Genomic DNA, 18,237 nt, shown 5'->3' with positions numbered 1-18,237 from the left:
CACCGCCCTGTCTCGTATATGCAGGAAAATGCATTGAGGTTGCATGTTGCAGCACCCGGCGATGCGCAAGCTTGGAACGCACCATGGAACGTAGGTGGAAAGCCTACGATGCCGTTGGCACAGGATGCCATCCTGCAGAGGGAAGACCTCGTGCTCATTTCGCTGTGTGCGTTCTGAGGGGTAGGAGGCAGAGATCGTGTGTGGTTGCTCCATAGTAAAGTCTTATCTTGGGATTTTACGTTCTCTTACAGTCCACTGTTGATGTACATTCCGTGAGGTTTTGTTTTTAATATTTTTATTTGAACTGCAGTTTTACAATCTGAACATTCAACTTTTTTTCCCCCCCATCGTGCAGGCAGTGACTCCAAACTATATAAATCGGAGGTTCTGGCATCTCACAGGAATCCTGAAAGCCTTCCCAGCATGGTGATGTCCACACAGCTGATGGAACTGCCAGGCTGGGAGCCGTCCAGCAGGGCTGTCTCGATGGCCTTGCTGGGCGACTGCCACGTGGCCGTTGCTTCGTTGCCTGAAAGCTCAGCAGGTTTGTCTTCAAGAAATGCTTTGGGAGTTTTGCTCTGTTGCCCTTGAGCGTTTGGCATAGTTTAATTTGAGAATTTTCTTTTTGTCAGTATGGATTGCTTAACTATACCAGCAAGTTGCCCGTGCACACTATTCTATATGGGGTAGGGATATAGGCAGCAAAATGCAAATGGATTTTCTGTCATCGAGCCGGGAATCTGGGAGAAACTATTCACATTTTTTGCCACATCTGATGCAATTTAAATGCTCTGATGGCTGCAAGGCACTCCATTTCTCTGATTACATGTTGCTTTTTGATGCCTATGGTCTGCAATAAGAAATTGTATTTGTGTCAAAGCCAGTGTCCAATTGCAAATTAATAGTCGGATTGTGGCTCACTCGCGTGTGGACAGTTACTCTCAGCGGATACCTTGTGATAGCTGGCATTCAAGCGAAGATTATTAGCTCTAGTTTGAGCCTGCCCAGGAAGTTGTGGGGAATGGTTCTAAAAATGCAGTTTCCCACTTCCCTAAATGACGTTTCCTTCCTTGTGCATCCTTCTCATTACAGCGGGATGCTTGAGCTTGTGGAACACCAAGTTCAAAACCCTCCATGCTTCACTTTCCATCTCAAACATGACAGCAGAATGTGGTGAGGTAAATGGCCTCTTGCTGAGCAGTAATACCATACCATAATCGATGAGACCTGGTAATTAGCTGAGGTGATGGAGAATTTCAACCACAGAGCTTTTATTTTGATGCTTTAAAATTTGGCCTCCCCTACTCATTGCCTTCCACAGTTACGCAGCCTTGGCGGGAATCTCTTTCTCCCGCTGGAGGAGTCGCTGTTTGTTGTGCCTTGGCGTGGAAACTCGAGTAGCCTCGCCGACGCTCTGGGGCGACAACCAACCGCAGGTGCAGCAAGTGTTGTAAACACGGTTGGAGGTAGTTTCCAAATGTTTCCTGTCCTATTGCAGACTGGCATGTTTGATTTGTTCCAGCTCCCCTGAGCTTCCGTCTCTGCGGGAGCTAGGCAGACTGCCGACATTACAAGGAATAAATAATGCTAGCATCATGCAGACATGTTGCATGATGCAAAACCCATGTTCCTACACATCTTTGGTGCACGGCACTATCGTATGCTTGCTGTTGGTAATGATCGTGCAGTAGTATACGTTTTACGATCCGTTGCTTTGAGAAACTATAATGAATTTTAAATTCCATGTTTTGCATCCTTGTGCGCAGAAGAGGATTGCTTTGCTGTCGTGGACTGGGCAACCTCTCAAGTCGAAACTGCTCATGGCAAGGTATGCGACCGTCTTGCCGATGGCTTCTTGGTTCCTCAACCACCGCTCATTGCATTTTCAATTTTGGCGAGGATGATGATGCCTATCTTGACAGATCTTTCGATGATGGCATGTTATATTCGTACTGGCTGACTCGCTTCCATTGCTTTTGTCTTTTCCCTTAACGCTCGGGGAATTGCTTTTTTATCATTAGACAGAATTTTGCCACTGCCAAGGGAGCATCACATGGGCCATGTCGTGTCACAACCGAAATAAATAGTTGTGGATAGATTTGAATGAAATTTGGTGTACAGGTTGGGTGTGTGACTCGGACGAATTGATTTGATTTGGTGAAGATGTATGTGGATACAATCGTTTATTGAATGTGCCAGTGATTCTTTGCCATTTAGAGATGGGGAAAATCGATATTTTGCACAATGTTTATAAAGGTTGTGGACTAGTTATGACAAAACTTAGTGGATGAGTTGGTTCGGTGAAGAGAAGCCGATATGATTTTGGTTAAGGTCTGGGATCCATACCCGGTGGGATGCAAAACGTAAACTGCTCAGCCTGGCGGAGGTATGCGCCTTACCGAGTGACATTCTACTTTACGATGTTTTATTTAAACCTGGATTTTTTTACACCTGGTCTCGCATGCTTCAAGTGTAAACAGAGTAATTATTGTATCCTGAGGATACAGTCCGAACACACATTACAAGGTTTTGATAAACGAAATGAATGCATTGTTCGTTGTTTCTTCATTTTTGTTGAATCAAACGGAATGCTTTTATGTTTTCTGCTGAATGCATTCAGGAGTTTTTGAAGAATTCTTGTTCAACCGAGGGTATGGATGCACAAATAAAGTCGATCGCCTCTTTTATCGAAGTAAGCTCATACTGTCGACGCACACCTGTCAAACATTGTGTTCTCTATAACTGATTTTATAAGTGTGATGGCTTTTTCAATGAAACATGTTGCCTTTTGCTCAACCTGCTATTTAATTTTTGCCCAAAGATTGTTTCATTAGGACTACCTCTGTTGCTATTTTGATTTGTTGTTACAAAAGGTTGACATTTTCAGCAATGCTGTTTCAGATTTAGAAAGGCTCTTGGAAACAATTTTACCAATTTTGAGAATGCATTATTCCCGTGATCATAAGAGGTCACGTATTCCTGCGCATCGTAAGAGGCGACCAAGGGTTGGTGTCAGGAAGTGCATCCGGCCATAAAAACATTGCCTCAAACAGGGAACCATGATTGTCATGGGGCCCGCAAGGCTAACCCCCGCTCTAGCGGGGAAAATGGCCTTAAAACGATCATTCATATATATATATTATTCCCGTGATGTCAAAGTAGTGGTTCTTCCGTCATCGGATTTTAGAAGATAAATTTGTCGTTCGGGAACTGAGATTTTAATCAGCTCGATGTCCCCATTCCTAATACACCTCATATTGTTACTTAATTGTCGAGCCTCTTAATATCTTCCAGGAAATGAATCAACCCATATCACATATTCAAACATTTTCCCTGTGAAATGATTGTGTTGAAAATCCGGCATCTCTTTCTATGGCAAGTCAGCCGAACAAAGCTCAAGGATTTGTCTTTACGACATCTAGATCATGTCTCCAAGTTGACCTCAAAACCAAGGTGGATCAAATTATTTCTCTGAATTCCTGAAAAATCAAATCTCTGCTTATATACCTTTTATGGCACCATGTTGGACTCGACATAATATCTTACCATTTTGATATGAGGGTTACTTGAGTCGACTGGTGCCGGTTGCTTATCTTCTGATGACTTTCACTGTCCACCATCAACTCGCATTAGTGCATGACTGTCACTGACAAATCCAATGAAACAATCACAGAAAGCAAACACCGAAGATGCATCTTGATTTGTGGTGCTTGTTTACAAAGAGTAAGGCTCTGATTGGCAATTCTTCATAACAGGCTTTTCTTTATGCTGCACAACTCTTCGCATCATACATTCCATGATGCAGAGCAGTGGTTCTTAACCTTTTTGTCCCCCGTCGCACCGCGGAGCAAAGGGGGGGGGACTATGGTTTTCCCCTCCATGCGTGCGTGCGTGCGTAAGCGAAGGACCGAATTCTAATTTGGTGTGTGGGTGCAACCCACGTCAAAATCCAAGATGGCCGCCGCCATGTATGTCTGATCCTTGTGAGTGGAATATCTTGAAAAATAAGCGAAGTACCAACTTCTAATCCGGTGTGGGTGTATCTAGGCACAAGGAAGAACGCTATTGAAAATTGGTCGCCACGTCAAAATCCAAGATGGCGGCCACCATATATATGTCTGAACCATGTGAGCGAAATATCTTGAAAAATAAACGAACTACTAACTTCTAATCTGGTGTGTGGGTGTATCTACGCATAAGGAAGAACGCTATTGAAAATTGGGTCGCCACGTCAAAATCCAAGATGGCCGCCTTGCGTCTTCCACTTTGTCAACTCGCATCACTTCACCGACTGGGGACCTAGGCGTAACGCTTGTTCTCAACAGGGACCGGCAAAGGTCAGCGATAAATGACAGCGGACCACAAATTGGGAACCACGTAAATCATGGTTTTTAGTCTCTACTTCAGCACATCATAAATCTCATAATTTTTACAGTAATATTTTGTTTTCTTACAATTGCCTAGTTTAGGAAATTGCCTAATTTAGCTGCCTTGGTAAATTGCCTAGTTTAGTTGTCTCTGATGTCACCCACCTTTGAGTACACATGAAGTGCGTCATGGAATGACTTGAAAAGTTGTCGTTGTACTTATTGCTGGTAAAAGGGAAAATAAAATCTTGCCATTTGCACTGCCACGTCATGTGCCATCATGGCACCGAAGAACAGATCAAACCTTTGGCTTGGTGGGAGGCTCAGGGGTTTTTCACTTGTGTGTAAATATACGGTATGTAAATATATGTATCTATATGCATGAAAGTGCAACTAGAACCGCTCACCGTATATTCACTAACATACTCAGTATGAGTCCTGGGCCCTGGTGTTGGGCTAGCGGCTAGGGTGCCGGCTTAGGATCCTAGGATCCTGGGTTCGAATCTCGGTCGATCGCCGAATTAACGCCAGGGGGGTTGACTCAGCCTGTCATCCTTCCGAGGTCGGCTAATTTGAGTACCAGTTCACTGGTAATTCCCTGTTTGTCGTTGAAGGCTTCAAAAAGGGTTGGCGTCAGGAAGGGCATCCGGCCGTAAAACATTGCTTCAAAAAAACATTGCTTCAAAAAGGGGACCAAAAAACAACAACTACCACGGTCCCCGAAAAGGCCAACCCCCGCTTTGCGGGGAAAAATGGCCTCTAAACGGTGGTATACTCAGTATGAAGGGCCACTGTTAGATTGCTACATAAGTTGTGCTATTCATGAATATTCATGAACAATCCGTCCTCAGAGTTCCTGAACAAAATCAGATACTAAATTAGGCAATTTTAAAAGGATTGTTAAGTGATGTCACTTTAAGTTGACAAAGCTACAGGTGTTCCATCTCAATCACATCAAAATTAATAATGAAAAGACAAATAAAATATATTTAACAATCGAAATAAAGGTTCCCCCCGCCCCTCCCAACATGTAACCAATGTGGCCAGCAGATGCTCAGAGTGCACCTGCGAGCAACTAAAATCCCAAAGCTTCCAGGCCCCTTAAGTGGGCCCTGAAGCCCACACTCTGTTAGCTTGGCGTTCACAGCATCTAGGTAAGTATTCACCTGTTCCCTTAATTTTTGGAAATCCTCTTTCAAAAAATCCTGGATCTGCAGCATGGAGTAGATGATACACGCATACCCTTTCCCCATTATGTATATATTTGTCGGGCACCGCTATCGGGTGAGTGGCAGTTTAAAAAAAAAAAATCTGGCATTAATCCATGGACCTTCATCCATGGACCATTAATCCATGGACCATGGCTTTCCTTCTTCAGACCAGCAATGGTCCATGCACTGGTGGTTGACAATCTTTGTCATAAAGTAAACTATGCAGCCATTCAAATGAACCCAGCATTGGGTGCCACTGATGTAAGAGTATATTTTTATTTTATTTTTTATTTTTTTGCTTGTCAGAGGGGCTCAACCACGAAAGCCTTTCAGGAGCTCAGTCGACTTGTATCCGGCACCATTCCGAAGGCTTTGCACCCTATGTTGGCTGATTTGACTCGGCGAGTAATAGTGCACCTTCAAGATAAACCAGGAACAGCAGCACACAACATCCTGGTGCACCTGGTGAACTCTCATTGCCTCTCGTACAGGTATGGACCTGAATACCTACCATGTGAAGTTGACGTATCTATTTTTCAGTGGGGTCCATCATGATCCGCAAGTATTTTTATATATTTTTATTTGCCGATATTCGGTAAGTTTCAACATGACCCTCAATTTGGCCTATTTTAGTCTACGATAGTTGCTCCCAGCTCTTGTGAGTGGCTTTTCTAGTAAAATTACCACACTTGCCCACGTTCAAGTGGGCAAGAGAGTCATGGCCCCATCGAACATAAGTATTCATACCCCCATCCAACATAACATGGTTCTGGACATTGGAAGACTGTTTCTTTCCTTTATTATGCATCACCTCCAGCAAACGAGAATGGAGAAGTTAATGAGATCTCAATTATTTTGCTGAACCTTTTGATCCCCTCATCACCTCCCCCTACCACCCCCATAACCCAAAACCTCGATCCGAACTCATCCCTTATTTGGCTCTGAAACCTGATACAGCCCTTTTACTCTGGTCTGCTGGATGGCCTGGTATTGGATGTTTCAATTTCGTATCAGTTTCTCTCACATTGGGATCCCCCCACAAATCAGCAGTGGCCTGAACGACAACCTCAAGACATGACCGTCAGCCCACTTGGGGCAGTTTTTGTTTTGCGGGAAATAATAAGAGTGCGTGTACCTAAAGGCAGCCATTTTGAATTGATGAGTTCTGACCAGCACTTACCTTTCACGCCCTCACTCTTCTGTTTGCCCTCAGCTCCTGTCCAGATGTCTTTCGTATGGTACTAACAGCAAGGGACTTGGCACTGCTACACATTTGCCTCCGCACTTTTCCTGACATTCCTGAATGCCGCCTTGTTTCCTGCATCAACTTATTTCTCAGGTGAGGAATGCCTGCTCCAAATAGTGTGAAACGCTTTTTTTGTATTTTTTTTTGTGATCTAAATCTCAAATCAATACATGCAGTTTTATTCGTACATTCACTTTTACTTTGTTGGTGTTGGGCTAGCGGCTAGGGTGCCGGCTTAGGATACCAAGGATCCTGGGTTCGAATCCCGGTCGATTGCTGAATTAACGCCAGGGGGGTTGACTCAGCCTGATCATCCTTCCGAGGTCGGCTAATTGAGTACCAGTTCACTGGTAATTCCCTGTTTGTCGTTAAAGGCGGCAAAAAGGGTTGGCGTCAGGAAGGGCATCCGGCCGTAAAACATTGCTTCAAAAAGGGGACCGAAAAACAACAACAACCACGGTTCCCGAAAAAGGCCAACCCCCGCTTTGCGGGGAAAAATGGCCTCTAAAGGTGGTTATTTTATTTATATATTATATTCACTTTTACTTTGTTTCTCAATTGTCTGCTTTTGTACCTGGCTTTAGTGTGACTGAAGCCGAGGTTGAAAAGGCTGCCGTCAACTGCGACGAAATGTCACAGTTTGAATCGACCATAGACATTGTCCCTGGCGAGGAACGTGACAAGCCTGACGTCTCGTTGACCGATGCAACCAACGAGGAAGAGGATTCAGACTATGAGTCTGCCGGGGAGAAATCTTCTCTCGGCCCATCGGAGCAGGTTCCTACCTGCCCGGTTTCTTATCGTCGGGCCACTCTGCTGTATCCTTCGCCTGTTGTTTAACATATTTTACAACTGCATTCCAAGTACTTGTGTTTTGTCAATGCAGACAAAATGTAAACTTTCCATACCTGAGGCACAGACTGAAAATGGCTGCTGGCCTCAACTGTGGCCACAGTTAGATACCTGTGCCCACATCAAGGGCATGCAAATCGATGGGCAATACAGGCGTTTTTTATCCAAGCCTGGTTACCCTTTCATTTCTGCGTGCCACAAGTTTTGAATAACACGGCCATGTACGCACGCAATGCACGCCACACACACACGTACACACTCACTCACACGTACACACTCACTCACACGTACACACTCACTCACACGTACACACTCACTCACACGTACACACTCACTCACACGTACACACTCACTCACACGTACACACTCACTCACACGTACACACTCACTCACACGTACACACTCTCACACGTACACACTCACTCACGCGTACACACTCACTCACGCGTACACACTCACTCACGCGTACACACTCACTCACGCGTACACACTCACTCACGCGTACACACTCACTCACGCGTACACACTCACTCACGCGTACACACTCACTCACGCGTACACACACTCACGCGTACACACTCATTCACACGTACACACTCACTCACACGTACACACTCACTCACACGTACACACTCTCACACGTACACACTCACTCACACGTACACACTCACTCACGCGTACACACTCACTCACGCGTACACACTCACTCACGCGTACACACTCTCACGCGTACACACTCACTCACGCGTACACACTCACTCACGCGTACACACTCACTCACGCGTACACACTCACTCACGCGTACACACTCACTCACGCGTACACACTCACTCACGCGTACACACTCACTCACGCGTACACACTCACTCACGCGTACACACTCACTCACGCGTACACACTCACTCACGCGTACACACTCACTCACGCGTACACACTCACTCACGTGTACACACTCACTCACGCGTACACACTCACTCACGCGTACACACTCACTCACGCGTACACACTCACTCACGCGTACACACTCACTCACGCGTACACACTCACTCACGCGTACACACTCACTCACGCGTACACACTCACTCACGCGTACACACTCACTCACGCGTACACACTCACTCACGCGTACACACTCACTCACGCGTACACACTCACTCACGCGTACACACTCACTCACGCGTACACACTCACTCACGCGTACACACTCACTCACGCGTACACACTCACTCACGCGTACACACTCACTCACGCGTACACACTCACTCACGCGTACACACTCACTCACGCGTACACACTCACTCACGCGTACACACTCACTCACGCGTACACACTCACTCACGCGTACACACTCACTCACGCGTACACACTCACTCACGCGTACACACTCACTCACGCGTACACACTCACTCACGCGTACACACTCACTCACGCGTACACACTCACTCACGCGTACACACTCACTCACGCGTACACACTCACTCACGCGTACACACTCACTCACGCGTACACACTCACTCACGCGTACACACTCACTCACGCGTACACACTCACTCACGCGTACACACTCACTCACGCGTACACACTCACTCACGCGTACACACTCACTCACACGTACACACTCACTCACACGTACACACTCACTCACACGTACACACTCACTCACACGTACACACTCACTCACACGTACACACTCACTCACACGTACACACTCACTCACACGTACACACTCACTCACACGTACACACTCACTCACACGTACACACACACACCCACACGTACACACACACACGTACACACACACACGTGTACACACACACACGTGTAAAAAACACACACTTTTGTAGCTCAGACTCACTGAAACGTGGCTTGTATTTTTGGGGAGGAACAGCACATTGCACAATGAAATGAGCTGTGGCGAGACAAGAATTGTATGGACTCAAGACATTACCTGGATGGATACAGGGATGATCAAGGCGGTTTTGTTACATTTTGACCACATTATAATGGCTTGCTTGTGTAGGTAGATACCTTTTAAGGATAACCCACCATTTGGTTACTTAATATCCCTGCCAGCAATGCTGCACTCATGATACCTTATAGCAGTGCCATTCTGCTCCCTTGTCTCAAACTCCTTTCTGCCGATCATGCACTGGTATGTCACCTTTTTTTTTTTGTTAATGCTGTTTTGAGGCACCTGAAGGAAGTTAACTAAGGCTCCTTCAGAAATGACCTGCATTTTTGCTTGTATACTCCAGACTAATGTTTGTGGGTATTTGTTTTTATAGTGTGGCAATCATGTTTCCTGCAGTGCTGGGCGATAATCACGATGAGACCACAATTGTGCTTTCATGTTGCTGTCGCGATAACTATGATGATCATGGAAATGATCGTGATAACTGCTCTGCAATGTGCACTAAGTAAATCACACCATGATCACGTGATGGTATATTAGCTGTGTTTAGCATTTGGTGTTTAGTTTCTCTCGTAATGAATGAATGATCGTTTTGAGGCCATTTTTCCCCGCTAGAGCGGGGGTTAGCCTTGCGGGCCCCATGACAATCATGGTTCCCTGTTTGAGGCAATGTTTTTATGGCCGGATGCCCTTCCTGACGCCAACCCTTGGTCGCCTCTTATGATGCGCAGGGATACGGTGTACCTATTCTAAACCGGGGTACACACCGGGATCATTCATCCCAGCAAGCTGGTACTCAATTTGCCGACCTCGGAAGGATGACAGGCTGAGTCAACCCCCCTGGCGTTAATTCAGCGATCGACCGGGATTCGAACCCAGGATCCTCAGATCCCAAGCCGGCACCCTAACCGCTAAGCCAACACCAGGCAACATCCTGTAATATATACCACTATTAAATTCAGCGCTATAAAATAAAGCAGGTGATATAATATGAAATAGATATTCTCAAAGATGTAATTTAAATTGTATATTGTTAAGCAATTAACATCAAAGCAAACGACCAACTACTTACTCAAGGCACCAAAACTACTTCCGGTGTTGAATTTGGCGATCTGTTTGGCTGCGCTTTGTCTGTGCACAAAGTTAAGCACTCAAGGCAACATCATGTCAAATATCGAGAAGATGAGCGTCCTCTGTGTGCGGAGTTTTGGCACCGAGGACAAGGACAAGCAGGTCATCTCGTTCTCTACGCTCTCTCTGTTCTCGTTGGACTGAACGGAACGGGCAAGATGGTGCCATGTTTCATTTATGTATTTGTTTATCCCGTTTTTATCACATGAGATTGCTTGGCATTTATTAGTCCCCTACCGGTGTACACCGGAGGGGACTATAGGTTTGCACGCCGTCCCTCCGTCTGTCTATCCGTCAGTCGGTCACGCAAAGAACAATTTTCTAGTCAGGTTCACTATGTTTTTTCGTTCAAAATTTTGGTAGATTAGCAAAACTATACATTTTTGGAATATTCAGAGCATGAGGAATCCAAAAATTAATGTTTACATTTGCGTAGACAACTTTGCGAAAATGACACTCAGGACAGTGATGAAGATCTGTAAAAGCATATTCCTGAATGGTATAGACCTCGTAGATCCTGTGTATAGGACTTATAGTTCAATCTGATACTACCTATAACTTCCTATAACAACCTATAACTTCAAAGGACTTGCAATATCATGTATTATGTAATACAGTTATATCACAAATATAAAGACAATGGTTTTCAATTACCTTTGTTTGTTGCTTTTCTATAATCCTGAGCACTATTTTGAGGCCTTTATTGGATTCCTTGACCCAGAAAACATAGGATTAGCATATTTCATCAAGTCTCTCGGTTGACTAGAAGCCGAGATCGCGCAAAATATGTATTTTATGGCGGCCATTTTCAAAATCCAAAATGGCGGCCATGCAGGTGTCTGTGCAAATGCCAACATTGATTTTCAGATTCTCCATGCTCTGAAGATTCCAAAAATGTACAGGTTTGCTAATCCCAAAATTTTGAAAGAAATTATATTTGTTAACATAGTGAACCTGACTATCTTCATCACTGTCCTGAGTGTCATTTTCGCAAAGGTGTCTACGCAAATGTAAACATTAGTTTTTGGATTCCTCATGCTCTGAATATTCCAAAAATGTATAGTTTTGCTAATCTACCAAAATTTTGAACGAAATTATATTTGTTAACATAGTGAACCTGACTATTCTGGACTTTTTTTCTAAATTCTTAATGCTGATGATTTCAAACTTGGTACATGGTTTCCTCATGATAAGTTGCAGATCAAGTTCGAACTTCACGACGTTTCGATCATTTTTGACAGTTACGGCACTTTGTTTATTCTAGAGTTCTCCTCCAGCCGCACCGCGCACCCTCAGCCTCGTCCCGCGAACGTCAAAAGCGCGACACAGCGTGCGCTTTCGGGAGGGGCGGAGCCAAGCTGAGCAACATATATATATATATATATATATATATATATATATATATATATATATATATATATATATATATATATATATATATATATATATATATATATATATATATATATATATACACACATTGATCATTGAGCGTGAACTGGAAAATATAATAAACTACTGATATTTAGCGACTCGAAAGGTCTTTATCAACAACTTAGTTTCTCGTGCTTCTTCTGACCTGTCTCTGTCTGCAAGGTGTATAAATCGAAGTCCCGAGTGCGAATCGCAGGTGAGCCTGTCCTGAGGTAATTAGCGATTGGGAACTATTCAGAACCTGTGGGTAAATAGCCCTTGGTAATTTCCCCAACAGTTTTCCGGACGACAGACTGCCGGTAGGGGACATGTATTGATTGCAGCGCAATACTCAGAATGCTTGTTATTCACGAAGTTCCACATCAAAGGCATTACTTTAAATGTCTGAAGATAGTCATCCATGACTTTTTTCACAAACGTCCCAATTAGCATGCCGTATCAACCATTTTGCAAACTGCTCGGCAAAAGGAGCAAATGTGATTTCGTCCAGGTAAAATGAGGTTCGACTTTAAATAAAATTGTAACACAATTATGAAATAGAGCACAAACACATGTAACTCTATGGCTATTCAGTTTGTTCTTATTGAGACTGTTATTGTAGCCTGGTGTTGGCTTAGCGGTTGGGGTGCCGTGTTGGCTCAGCAGTTAGGGTACCAGCTTGGGATCCCATGATCCTGGGTTCGAATCCCGGTCGATCGCTGAATTAACGCCAGGGGGGTTGACTCAGCCTGTCATCCTTCTGAGGTCGGCAAATTGAGCACCAGCTTGCTGGGATGACTGATCCCAGTGTGTACCCTGATTTAGAATAGGTGCACCGTATCCCTGTGCATCGTAAGAGGCGACTAAGGGTTGGCGTCAGGAAGGGCATCCGGCCATAAAAACATTGCCTCAAACAGGGAACCATGATTGTCATGGGGCCCGCAAGGCTAACCCCCGCTCTCGTGGGGAAAAATGGCCTTAAAAACGATCATTCTTTCATTGTGTACTACATGGTTCTCAAGACGCTAATTATATTATATTGTTATGTCGGTAGGGTAGAGGAATATCGTAACATGCTTTGACTGTCGCGATAGGGAATCTACTTGTAATTTGTGTGTTGGTCCGGTTTGTCGGGTTAAGATGTATACCTGTGAACATACCAGGATGTTTGTGTGCTCGGTAGTTATGGATTAAAGATAACAGCCCCTGTGTGTCAAACCTGGTAGTCAAACCTTCGTCCCTTATGGCATTGCACACCAACATAAGCACTTCGACAGGCCCTTAGCACAACATTAAATAAAAAAAATTATTATTATTATTATTTTTTGGATACTGAATTGAGGCTCGTGAAAGAGCTATTCCTTTCCCTGACGAGGACTTCGGAAGAGAACAGGCAAGAGGCCAGTTTAGAGCACCGTCGCATGGGCCGCAGCCAGCTACACCTCCGGCAGGCCTCGAGTAGCACGAGCTATGACCACGCTACAGGCCTGTGATTCGGTGGAGGGCACTGATTGGGTGGCGCGCCAAGGCTGACATCACCGCCGCAAGGTTATATAGGGGCGCGCAGAACGACATTTTCCCTCTTGCATTTCAGCAGTTCGGTCTTGCACATCCGGCTCTTGTTGCTTGCACAGCGTCCCTCTGGCAGCTCGAACTCTTGCGCATGTCCCTCCCTGGCTGTCTTGTGCCCTCTGGCTTTTCCTCTTGGTCTTGAGAGGTCCGGGTGGTCTTGGCTCGCCATCTGCGTGGTGCCTGGAGCAGTGCTTTTGGTGCTTTGGGGCCTCGTATGCGATCGGAGCTTGGAGTGGTGCACGGACCTCATGGTGTGCGATCGACTGGAGCTTGGAGCGAGGTCTGGTGGCGCGCGAGCGGGGCCGAACGGAGCCGTGTTTGGACGGCAGACAATACAAGATGACAGACGAGATAAGGCTGCACCCACACCCCACATTTACAAGTACACGACGTTTCCTTTTATTAATTCATTTTCCCTTGTTCGTTTCTGAAGTCGGTGTGTGGGATCCCAATTTCGGCCCTTTATTTGATTACCGTCGCGTTCCTTGTTATCGGGTCCATGAATAAATCTCTATTTTTGTATGATAAATCTGGTTTGTTGAGTTCATTAATTCCCTGCAGGATCTAAGGTGCCGTCGGTTCACCAGAAGGTAAGGATCTTTTACCACAGCTTTCCACTTCCCTTCTTCCTCCCGCGTTTATTATAGCACAATCCGTGTTTGGTCGTCGCCTCCATTAAAGCCGTTCTGGTCTTCCGCGGTCCCTGGTATTAACCGGATGGATTCGCACGACAATATTATGTTATCGTGCCCATTATCGTGATGTATGTTTTTTCATTATCACCCAGGCCTAGATTCCTGCCTTCATGCACTTGCTGATATTCACGATTGTGCCAAATGAGGGAGTAACAAGTGTGGAACAGCAAATATTTGTGTAATTTCAGATCAATGAAACTTTCAGCTTGTAGACATTTCCCTTTGATTGGCTGTACCCTGTGCACTGATGTTGTTTTGTCAAGAACATCTGTATTTGAGGAGTACCTTGGCATGAAGTTTTTGTGGAGGTTTTAAGAATAGTGTCTTGTGCTGGCTCCACATATAGACCCCAAAATAATTGTTCACTGAAGGTGCATGAAGACTTCCAATATGATGGGACAGGTGTTGCAAAGCTGGCGGAATACCTTGCTACGAAGGAAGCGTATATCGTCTCGCGCTTCCCCTGTGTCGCAGATATGCGTGTGCACCATTTGAGCTTTTATCATCAGAATTTCAACAAAGCTTTATTATGAGAATAAAGAGAAACCAAATGAATAATTTGGTTAAAAGGTCAACATCACATACAAACGTCGATTTTACTCTGATTGACCTGAAATTTGAGCAATTTTTGCATATTGGTTCACCAATAAAACGCTACAGGCCAAATGTTTTGAGGCCATAAAGTCAAGGTCACCTGAAATCGTCTTTTTCGCTATTTTTGTCATGCTTAGCATACAGAAGAAGTCTGATTACAAAACAGATGCAGACAGGCTTTGCATTTTCAGATGCTTTTTAGTTATACAAGTAAAAACACAAGTTGGAGTGGAAGCATCCTTGTTCACCTCACTTGCAGGAAATTAAGTACAACCTTGAGAAATTAAGAGCTTATTGGATTTGAGTCTGGGATCCCACTCTCGGCACCCTACAACATCAGCAAGGCAACCAGAATAGAGGAAATGCAATATGCTGTCGGCCTTTGCTTGTTCCGTAATTTAGTTGCTTGGTCGTGTTGTATCCTTGCAGGTACTTCTGAAATATCTTCACTTCCTGTTCTACCAGTGCTGCTTGAGGATCAGTGGAAAGAATGGTAGCTCGCATGTGCCTCAGCTAAGACAGGTAGTAACTCTATGCTTGATATGTGCCATTGTTCTGTTGTGACTTTTTGATGAGGCATTAACTCAAACCTACACTTTTATTACTTATTAACTCTTACCATAACCCTGTTGAAATGTTTGTGTGATTTGAAAGCCTAACTATGCGAATTAAGGATGTTTATCATGAAATCCCCCATGAATGTGGGGGATCCTTACAAAGGTGTTGCCAATACTTTGCTGCACAGGTGGTGGATTGGATATCCCTGCTGATTGATGCTCACTTCTCTGTGCTGTTTATGATGCCAGAAGCAAAGCATGTTATTATCCAGATGCAGAACTTAACCAAGTCTCAGGTATAGTGGGAGTGGACTTTTGCTCGTTTTACTTCCGCACTCCGTGCAGCCGCTTCCTTCCCTTCCCTGCCACTGCTGCCCATCCCTTTCGCTGCACCACTTGGCTTTGCTGCTGTTGTTTCAAATTTCTTCATCATTGTTAGGTTTTCATGTGTTGGGTCATCATTTAATCATAGAGGTATATTTGTAACTTATTTTGATCGTTGCTTTTGTCTCGTGATATTTAAATAAATAATTTACAGCACATTTTGGAAATCGTGCTCGTTTTTACGTATTGGTGTTGTGGCAGGTAAATATAGTATTTCAACTACAGAAGATGTCGGCATTGCTGAACGACTTCAGGTACATGAGGACGAAGGCAGCACGCACTCCGAAGTTCTACTCGATCGATGTGCTTTTCATTTGATCTGTGAAGGCCACTTTGAACCGACCTTCCTACACGTCCCCAGCTTATGTTGTAAAATATTCGACGTTGCCGAAGTTGGAATCGTGATGGGTCGGTCGAAGGGGTAAAGAGAGTGATGATATACTGTGGAACAAAATAGATCCTCGGAGGAGGTCCTTGAGGATCAGATCGCGATTCCGATCGCAGAAAGCCTGACGATGTCACATCCGAGAGACTTCGTGTTTTACCTGTGAGCCTCACTGCATCTTCAGTCCTTTTTCATGATCTAAACGTTTTGCCTCACTTTTGATCCAGATTGTATATTGCTTGGTGCTGAAGTTGGGATGTATTTTCGATACCTTGTGGATCATGGAACGTTCGTGAATTCTATGGTCTGTGAAATCAAACATCGCCATGGTGTTTGTGCATTTCATGTTTGCCTTTAAACTACGTTTGCATCTGTTTATTCTGTTTCTCTTGTTTTTTGAGTTGAACCCCAATCTTTGCATTTAGTGAAATGCCATGTTGGAACGCAATAATAAATTCATCAAAACTTTTCAGTGGTAAATAAATGTGTACATTGATTAAGACCTGTTGATGAGGTGGGGCAGTTTTTTAACGGTGAAAGATGATCTTTGGAGTGTGTTCCCCAAAACTGCATCATGTGATTAAAGTTGTCAAGGTGGAAACAATTATTTTGAATCTTCACAGATTAGTAACTCAAACGCATCTTGGTAGAGCGCATACTTCCGCCAGGCTGAATAGAAACGTTTTGCATCCCACTGATAGGCCGAATCTGGATTCAGACCTGAACCAAAATCTTATCTGCTTGTTATTGTCACCAAACAAACTCATCCACCAAGTTTTGTCATGGTCAGTCCACAACTTTGAGATATCGTGCTATAAATCGTTTTTAGTCCGATCCCTCAATGGTGAATAATCACCTTAAAATTATTTTATCCAGATCTGTACACAGATCTTCACTAAAATCGAATCAATTTGTCATTGTCACATTCCCAACCTGTCCACCAAGTTTCATCCGAATCTGTCTACAAAGTTTTGACATGTCCTATTTGTCGTTTTTGGTCATATCTTTCAATGGTGAAGAATTACTTTAAAATTCTCGCACCCTGATCCAGATCTTCACCAAAATGGAAGCATTTTGTCCTTGTCACGTATCCAACGTCTCCACCAAATTTCATCCGAATCCACCCAGAAATGTTTGAGGTATCCTGTTCACAGAGGTGAAAACATTAACCTCCATCCACGTTCGGTGGTGGAGGTCGCGAGAGAGTTCGTGGAATACCCCACCCGGTCCAGTCTTGAGAAAAAGGACATTGGAAAGGTCTTTTCTACTATTGCTTTGTCTTTCTGAGCACGATATATATATTTCCTGAGCTGCAATTTTTTTATGAATGTTGATATTCCCCAATGCTGAAAATGCCAAGGGGCAAATTTGATTGGTTGAGATAGTGTCCTATTTTGTCCAAGCACTGCTAAACTGTAGGTTTTTGGAAGTGCCAACAAGGGGATGCATATTCTTCAGTGTCCAAGTATATAATTAAATTTGAATAAAATAATAGTTTTAAGATTGTAGAAATAAAACAAAACCTTTTTTGGAAATTTACCACCGTTGATGCAGCATCTTTTACACAACCTTATTGAACGTGTTAAATTAGTTATTCATGTCTGTTTGCTTCTTTTATGACGTCACTAAAAAATAAAAAAACAGTTTCCTCTTTGCAATTGTTTTCAAATCTTGATTGCTATCTGTTTCTATGGTAATGCACTGGAAGCGTTTGTCTTGAACTTGTATGCTTCACCATCAGCCATGACCTTTACTGGACCAACCACCTCACAAAGTTGGCCTGCAAAGCCAGTTGGAGGCTGGACGTCCTCAGTCGATCACAATCTTTCCTTGGAAAATCGGAGTTACTCGGTGCGGCTGCGTGGCTTTTGTCCGTAGGTGAATGGAATTTGCTCCCTGCTATGGGCTGGTGGCACGG

The 18,237-nt window shown here is 44.2% G+C and overlaps 1 protein-coding gene across 2 annotated transcripts in view; it reads left to right on the top strand.

Moving 5' to 3' along the window:
* NOL11 (nucleolar protein 11) overlaps positions 1 to 16,787 on the top strand; it is a 35,180-nt gene extending 18,393 nt beyond the window's left edge. The window contains exons 6-19 of one of the 2 annotated variants that reach the window (XR_013624759.1): positions 25 to 166; positions 356 to 544; positions 1,093 to 1,178; positions 1,322 to 1,436; positions 1,767 to 1,828; positions 2,621 to 2,692; positions 5,885 to 6,069; positions 6,792 to 6,917; positions 7,409 to 7,642; positions 9,750 to 9,828; positions 9,985 to 10,093; positions 15,423 to 15,515; positions 15,739 to 15,846; positions 16,136 to 16,787. Coding sequence is in view for 1 of the 2 variants with exons in the window: in XM_068100686.2 (XP_067956787.2) it covers positions 25 to 166; positions 356 to 544; positions 1,093 to 1,178; positions 1,322 to 1,436; positions 1,767 to 1,828; positions 2,621 to 2,692; positions 5,885 to 6,069; positions 6,792 to 6,917; positions 7,409 to 7,642; positions 9,750 to 9,828; positions 15,423 to 15,515; positions 15,739 to 15,846; positions 16,136 to 16,252 (1,608 nt within the window). In the remaining variant the exon portion in view is untranslated. The remainder of the gene's footprint in view (positions 1 to 24; positions 167 to 355; positions 545 to 1,092; positions 1,179 to 1,321; positions 1,437 to 1,766; positions 1,829 to 2,620; positions 2,693 to 5,884; positions 6,070 to 6,791; positions 6,918 to 7,408; positions 7,643 to 9,749; positions 9,829 to 9,984; positions 10,094 to 15,422; positions 15,516 to 15,738; positions 15,847 to 16,135) is intronic. The other variant, XM_068100686.2, reaches the window with a different exon arrangement.
* The last annotated feature ends 1,450 nt before the right edge of the window (positions 16,788 to 18,237 follow it).

Source organism: Myxine glutinosa, chromosome 10, assembly GCF_964187855.1.
Source record: "Myxine glutinosa chromosome 10, kmMyxGlut1.1, whole genome shotgun sequence".
Classification (NCBI taxonomy): domain Eukaryota; kingdom Metazoa; phylum Chordata; class Myxini; order Myxiniformes; family Myxinidae; genus Myxine; species Myxine glutinosa.
This window is presented reverse-complemented; position numbering and strand designations above follow the sequence as displayed.